The following is a 7,587-nucleotide window of genomic DNA, read 5'->3' as shown; positions in this document are numbered from 1 at the left end:
ACTTTCTCCTCCTATATGTTGATTCCAGTCATCCACAATTAATCACGCACCCTTTTTGTTGCATGCATCCCAAACTTTTGCTTTAATATCAACACTTATCTCATCATTTTCTTTGCAGGTCTGTAGATAACTCCCACTAATAATTTTCCATTCTTTGTAGATTCTTAGTTCCACCTAGATAGATTCTACATCAACATTTTCTTTAGTCACTCTTTCTCACAATTGCAATTATTCCATACTTTAATAACAATCCCACCCCAATTCTTTTCTCCTTTAGTCTGCTCTTCCTAAAGGTTGAATACTCTTAGATATTCGGTCTGCAACTTTGGTCAAAATACAAAGTATTGGAGTTGACCGTCAATCATTACTAACTGGTGTATTATATCTGGCAACATCTCTACCAGTTAGAGTCCACTTGGAAAACAATCAGCATTCTCAATCTATACAGTATTGAGGTTTCCCTTTACATTAAGATTTGTTGCAAGTTTTTCTAATGAGTGCAAGCTTAAAATCTTCAACAGAATATATCTTTATCAGGAATACTCAAGTACTGTATCAGTAAAAGATGCTGCTGATACCGATCCTACTGGAGCAAGTTGTGGGGAGTTTGAGGATCTTCTACTTATTGCTTCACTGTGAATTCCTTCGGGGCAAATGCTGGAGGCAAACAGTTCTGGATATGTTTTATTTTTGTTTTCTTTTTTGTCGATCCTGATTTGTGCTTCTTTTAATCATCAATTATCCAGTGATACCTCTCCTTGAATTTAAGATGAGAATCCAACAAGGTAAAATCCAAATAAACTGACTGTTCATATCTCTGCCTGAACAAAGCTCGGCTGTGACAGTTTTAAGGACCAGGCAAACCTAATGATTTGAATGTCTACAGAATGAAGTAAGCGGACTTCATACAATTCCATGTTACCATCCTCATTCATCCTGTTTCAACTGAGCAGTTCCAATCCCCCAGCCATTTGAGAAAACCTGACCACCAATTACTTGAGAGGTCTGGTCACAGTATGTAACACTTTAGTTTAGGTGCTATGTCTTTCTGAGTCCCCATCCAATGAGTGAAATGAGAAACAACATTCGGAGAAATATCAGGAGATATTCGCTTTACATGTTTAATGTGATCCACAAAGTACAAGGCGACAACATACAATGAAGAACAGAACATTTACAAACTTTAGAACTTTCCAGTTATAGTAAAATATACAGTCAGGAACCACAGGTCCCATCACTTTTATAAATGTTCAAGTACAATGATTCATCTTCTTTAATCAGAATGAGGTGTTGTGTTCACGTCAGGTTTGACTTTTCCGAAGTTGCATTCCTGCTTAGTGTCGGGCTCTTGAATCATCATGGTGTTCCTGGAATGAACAGAATGAAGATAATGGTCATTTTCAGATGGACTAGGTTCAGATTGAGTTCAGTATTTTATTTCATTGACGATCATGATCACGAGGCAATGTTTTGTCATAAAATCTCAATTTATACTCACGTTTGAAGACACTTCAAAGGATATCTCTGTTGATTTACTATCCACCTGTATTAAAATATTCAGATTTATCTATTTACCATGGATAATTAGTGAAACATTTCATAACTAATATTGAGTTATCGGATTATCTTTAAACCACTGATTTCACCAATGAGGATATGTTAACTCTTGAACTTTTTATTCTCTAGACACATATAGTTTAATAAAAATTCAGAAATATATCACACTTCATTTTATTAATAAGCATCTGACACAAAATCACTGATTATACTCACATTTAGGGAATCCTCTTGTGACATTTCTGTAGACTTGCTTTCCACCTAGATTGGAAAATTATGATTGAAACGTTCAGCACTTAATAAATAAACTTGATTTATAGAATAGTCTGTAAACAAGAGGATTAAATGGTATTAGATTATAAATGAAAAGTGACAACGCTTTGAATTTCAGAGTTGCGATTTAGTGACTCAGTGCTGGAATGGAGTCTTGTGTTCTTAAATGCAGCAATACTTAATCAACCCTGGGACACTGGAACTGTGCTATTGATGATAAGCTAAGGGAGAGTGAGATTCTCCACTGGTTGTTGTGTATTTTGTTGACACTGTCACAGAAACTAGTAAGTATTATCTTTCCTACTATCCTTTTGATTAGGTTCCTAGATTTTTACAATATCTATCAATGATTTGATGAGGGATTCAAATGCAATATTTCCAAATTTGCTAACAAAAATGTGAGTAGTGGGGAGGAGGAATAGGCACTTCAGGGTGATTTTAACAAATTGAGTGAGTGGGAAGGTAAGGCAAGGCAAATGCAGTTTACTAAGCTAACCTCTTAAAAAAATTAGCCAATTTTTTTTAAGTTATGATAGATTGGGAAAACTTGATGAACAAAGAGACCAAGCTATCCTTGTAAACCAATCATTGAAAGCAAACATACAATCATTTAGAAAGGCAAATGATTTGTCGGCCTTCTTTGCAAGAGGGTTTAAGTACAGGAGCAAGGAAGTTTTACTATAGTTTGGTAAGAGCACAGTTAGAGTGTTGGGTGCAGTCTTAGTCTCTTTACCTAAGGAGATATACTTGGCCTTGAGGGAGTGCAGTGAAGGTTCATGACAGTGATTCCTGAGATGGCAAGTTTGTCATATGAGTAAAGCTTAGGTCGACTGGACATATATTCACTGGAGTTTGGAAGAATGAGAGAGAAATTCATTAAGCAAATACCTTTCTGACTGCTTGGAGAGACTGGAAATAGGAATAATGTTTCTCAGGACTGGGGAGGTCCAAAACAAGGGATCACAGTCTCAGGAGATGAGATCGGCTATTCTGAGCTGAGATGAGGAAAAATCTCTTCATTCAGGGGATTGTAAAGCTGTGGAATTCCTAACCACAGCAGGCAGTAGAGAGATGTCACCTCACATACTTAAGAAATCAATAGATAGATTTCCAGAGGCTAAGTGCTAACAGGAGACTGAGAACATGGAGTTGAGATTGAGGCAGGTTGTACTGAAAGGGCTGAGTGGCCTACTTCTGCTAATATTTTCAATGTATCTGTGTTTCAGTTACATGAAGAGACAGTAAATTATGCTACCCTCATGAAACCATCAGTTATGCATCCTGCTATTCTAGTTCTTGTCACAGGAAAGTATTTCCTATGATTCTAGAAAATTCTGTGATTTAGGAAACTACTAATATCCATTAAGCATCATCCCAGCAATCCACAAACAAAAATGAACAGCCTAATAGTAAATGATCTTCAGGATTTTGTCTGTTACTGCCTCTGGGTGGGCATTCAGTCAATAACAATCCTCAGACTATATTGTGATGCACCTGAACTCAGATTCCAACAGGTTGGGTTGCTAATTATCTGATGGTATATCAGCTTATTGTCAAGAATTTGATGCAGAATAATGCCAACAACATGGGCTTAATTCCTGATCCATTTGAGGTAGTTCTTGTGAACAACCTCCTCAGCCTACCCCATGGATAAACTATAATGAGGATTCTCCATGAAGAGATAGAAAGGTAAATAACTAATATAGATACTCACATCCAGAGAGTCCTCAAGTGATGTTTCTGTTGACTTGTTTTTTACCTGGAGTAAAACATTCAGATTTAAATGTTTAATTTTCTTTCTAAATCCTGAGTTTTAGAACCACCTCAAAATGTAAGTTCTAAATTATGTCAGATTGTAACTGAGGAAGTGACAGCACTTGTAAATTTTGGAATCGGGATTCAGTACTTGAATGAACCAAATGGCTCCTGTTCTCCAGTGCTGCAAGAACTGAGCCCATCCTAGAACAGTCGGGCTTTGGTGTTGATGGGTAAACCAACGAAGAATGAGATTCTCCATTGAATATGCAGTGCCCCCCCCCACCCAACATTGTCCCCTAGTGGAAGTGCCAGTAATTAGAAGCTACTACTGTTGATAATGTAAGAAAGATAGTTCTCCTGATGCCATCTTACCTAGAGCTGTGGATATTCTACTGACTATACCTTCATGGAAGGGCAAGACCCTTTATGTGTATGTGATTTCAAACATCAGACACCCCACCTACAATTTTTCAGACTGAAGTAAATTGGCAATTCACTCCTCATTCTGAGTTCACCCACCGCATCAATAGTGCTAAATTGGTTTGACCAAACTATATGTTGATTAAAGCCAGCCACAATTAATCTCTCACCCTTTTTGTTGCAGGCATCCCTAACTTTTGCTTTAATATCAACACCTATCTCATCATTTTGTTTGCAGGTCTGCAGACAACACCCACTAATAATTTTCTGTTCTTTGTAGATTCTTAGTTCCACCTAGATAGATTCCACATCAACATTTTCTGTACTCACACTTTCTCACAATTGCAATGATTCCATATTTTAGTAACAATCCCATCCCAATTCTTTTTTATTTTAGTCTGCCCTTCCTAAATACTCTTAGATATTCAGTCTGCAATTTTGGTAAAAGTACAAATTATTGGAATTAACTGTCAGTCATGACTAACTCATGTATTATATCTGGATTCTGGATTTGATGCAGTTTTGTAGATAATTTGGACCAGGAAGAAATTACTTTTACAGAATTCCCAGTTTCTACTTACTTTCAATGATTTCTTCATCTCTTTGCCTTTTGATTTAGTTTTGACCTGTAAGAAAATATTAACATTTCTATAATCAGCGCAGAAACTCAATGCTACACAATCTGAAATGTAAAATATTCCAGTATCTTGTTGTATATAATGTTGAGTTTACCTCAACACTGTTTTCACTTGACTCAAATGATCCACTTTTCCTGTCAAATGTCTTCAGTCCTTGACACTCCACATCAACGTTGATAACCTCATCAGCATAATATTCAATGCGACTTTTGCAAAAGCCTTTCTCCTGTCAAAACAGATTTAATTAAAATTACACTCAATATTGCCATACTACAAAGCAGTGCACAATGCACTTTCTACCATATATCTCACTATAAACAGTTTTATCTATGATATAGAATTCAAATGCACAAGGTTTTTCTAGATGTAACTCAATATGTGTAACTCAACTCTAGATGTAACTCAACCCTTTGTCATACACACATGATGGTTTGAGTGTGACAATGTAATTTAGAACTTACAGCAGACTTTCTGGGACGGAAGTTGCAGCTGGGATCATCAAATTCCAGTCCAGAATTCTTGGAGCAGACAGTTTCTTTCACAGAGAATGTTAAATCCACATTGTATGACAATTTTCCTGTGCGATGAATCTAATGAGAGGAAGCAGTTCATTAGTGACCTACTCTATCTAATGGAGAAAGTGAGGACTGCAGATGCTGGAGATCAGAGCTGAAAATGTGTTGCTGGAAAAGTGCAGCAGGAGAAGGAGCAGGAGAATCGACGTTTTGGGCATTCCTGAAGAAGGGCTCATGCCCGAAACGTCGATTCTCCTGCTTCTTGGATGCTGCCTGACCTGCTGCGCTTTTCCAGCAACACATTTTCTACTCTATCTAATGTACTTATTCACCTAGAAGTGTGAGAGTAATATAATATTCTGCATATTATATCTGTGTCACTCTCCACTCAGTAATACTCTTGTACAGTTCACAGAGTGATACAGACTGAGATCAGGATACACTTACATCCTTCACCCTTCTCCTGGTTATCCCACACAGATTGCTGGTCTCGGTGATTTGGTTCAGTTTTATAACAGACGCTCTCAGAGCATCCTTAGGGCTCGGTATTCCTGTCAGTAGAGAAAAGGATAAGTTGTGCAAAACATTTCAGAACTCTTCAGCACATTATTTTTACACCTCACTGATATCTGAGGCAATAAATCATTGGTTGATGAGGAGCCGCTCTCTCTCTCTGGGACCTACCTGAGCAGTGGAGAATCTGCACTGCAGCAATGGTGAGGAGGAAGGCTTTCATTCTGCCTCTTGTGTGATCAGCTGGCTGCTTTCTCAGAGTAAAGGAGCTGCTTCTCTCTCTTGCTCTGCCCTTTCCTTGCTGCGTTCAGTCTTTATATTCTCGCGCCTTCACCACAATCAAACACTGACTCATATTTACTCAGTTTGGTCCTGGGCAGGGGAAGCTGCTGCCAAGTGGCTCAAATATGGGCAGAGCTTCCTCCCAGTACCGTCATCATGTTTAGATTTGGTGAGATCAGATTATTTCTCAGTATGTGAAATTATGAATTGACAGGAGGACAGGAAATTATCTGCTATAATTTGCACAAACTGCATGTCAGTTCTCCAATATTTATATGGCTAAATGTGATGTACACATTCAGTACACAAAACATATGGGGCTAATGTTCAATCAATTGTTATTGCAAAAATCATCATTGTACAATGCACATCATTTTTATTGCACAAATTATTTTTCAAGCTCAGGTATTGAAAGCATGCACCATGTACTGTGAATTTGTAGAACATGTTGGTCAATTGACTCCACTTTCCTGTACTTCTTGGAATCCCTTCAGTATGGAAACAGGCTGTTCGGCCCATTGCATCCACACTGACCATTCAAAGAATGTCCCAGCTCCTTTACCCTATCCCTGTAAACCTGCATTTTCCATGGCCAATCCACCTGGCCTACACATCTTTGGACTGTGGGAGGAAGCCAGAGCACCCAGGGGAAACTCACGCAGACACAGGCAGAATGTGCAAGCTCCACAGAGACGGTCGCCCAAGGCTGGATTCGAACCCAGGTCCCTAGCACTGTGAGACAGCAGTACTAACCACTGAGCCACCGTGCCATCCCATATTGCTACAATCTTGTTGCAATTGGTCCCTAGCCGAGGTACCCAATTTGTTATAGTTCCAGGGTTCAAAGATGAGAAGGTTAGGTGAATCGACCTTGGGAAATGTAGCGTTGCAGGGATAAGGTGAGGGGCAGGGTCTGGTTGGGGTGATCCTGGAAGATCAGTGCAGACTCAATGGACTGACTGGCCTCTTTTACATGGTAGGGATTCTATGATTCTACTTCAAACTTTTAATCTGCCAGGTGAGGTGGAATGAATTGGTTCCCCTGCATTATTTACCAGCCCCTCTTGTTTTTTTATAGCAAGGCTGAACATGGAAAGGATCCATTCCCTTGTGAATACCTGTCTCCCAGACCCAAATAAATGTATCTTTAAAAAGGAGCAGATTTAAACTGGCTTTCATGAATTAAAAAAAACAGTTTAGCAACACAATATACATACATGCAGAATCAAAATAGGAGGTGAGTTCTCAAAAATAAGAGTTAAAAATGAAGTATAAGAATCAGTGTCTGTTCATGAAGAGCAGATAGTTGAATATTATGGTTGTTGAATCCTATTAGCATTGTTGACATTGATAGTTCACTAGTTGATTTCAAGTCTTTTGGCTTTGTTAAGTTGAACAAAATTCTTTTGTCCTGTTCATCCTCCATCATAGTTATTAGTCATTTGGTTTTGAGCAGACAGAGACAGTTTTTTTGTTTCTTTCTGCCCAGCTTGCTAGCTAATTAGTTTCCAGTGCTTCGAATCAGAGTGTTTTTCTCTTTTTATTTACCTGTCTGGCAGAAGTGCTTAAATGCCTTTCCTTAGACTTGTGACCTTCAAAGCACACTAATGCACACTCTGGATTGTCAACAC

At 38.4% G+C, this 7,587-nt stretch overlaps 1 protein-coding gene across 1 annotated transcript; it reads right to left on the bottom strand.

The window, feature by feature from the left end:
• Nucleotides 1-1,107: 1,107 nt before the first annotated feature.
• LOC132817554 (secreted phosphoprotein 24-like) lies at nucleotides 1,108-5,985 on the bottom strand. The gene is made up of 9 exons (XM_060828058.1): nucleotides 5,846-5,985; nucleotides 5,609-5,712; nucleotides 5,108-5,236; nucleotides 4,741-4,872; nucleotides 4,590-4,634; nucleotides 3,545-3,589; nucleotides 1,774-1,818; nucleotides 1,499-1,543; nucleotides 1,108-1,367 (listed from the first exon to the last, which is right to left on the bottom strand). Exons 1-9 carry the CDS (start codon nucleotides 5,895-5,897, stop codon nucleotides 1,335-1,337), a joined length of 630 nt encoding a protein of 209 aa, XP_060684041.1. The 5' UTR covers nucleotides 5,898-5,985; the 3' UTR covers nucleotides 1,108-1,334.
• Between the last annotated feature and the right edge of the window lie 1,602 nt (nucleotides 5,986-7,587).

The sequence above is a fragment of the Hemiscyllium ocellatum genome, chromosome 7 (assembly GCF_020745735.1).
Source record: "Hemiscyllium ocellatum isolate sHemOce1 chromosome 7, sHemOce1.pat.X.cur, whole genome shotgun sequence".
Classification (NCBI taxonomy): Eukaryota; Metazoa; Chordata; class Chondrichthyes; order Orectolobiformes; family Hemiscylliidae; genus Hemiscyllium; species Hemiscyllium ocellatum.
The sequence above is the reverse complement of the archived record's forward strand: the minus strand, read 5'-3'. Positions and strand labels throughout refer to the sequence as shown.

Excerpts from the sequence above, each read along its gene's own strand:
- LOC132817554 (XM_060828058.1), bottom strand. The coding sequence starts at position 5,897 with ATGAAAGCCTTCCTCCTCACCATTGCTGCAGTGCAGATTCTCCACTGC. Across the intron at positions 4,635-4,740 it reads CAAGTGAAAACAGTGTTGAG|GTCAAAACTAAATCAAAAGG; the intron begins GTAAACTCAACA and ends ATTTTCTTACAG. Across the intron at positions 1,819-3,544 it reads CACTTGAGGACTCTCTGGAT|GTGGAAAGCAAGTCTACAGA; the intron begins GTGAGTATCTAT and ends TTTCCAATCTAG.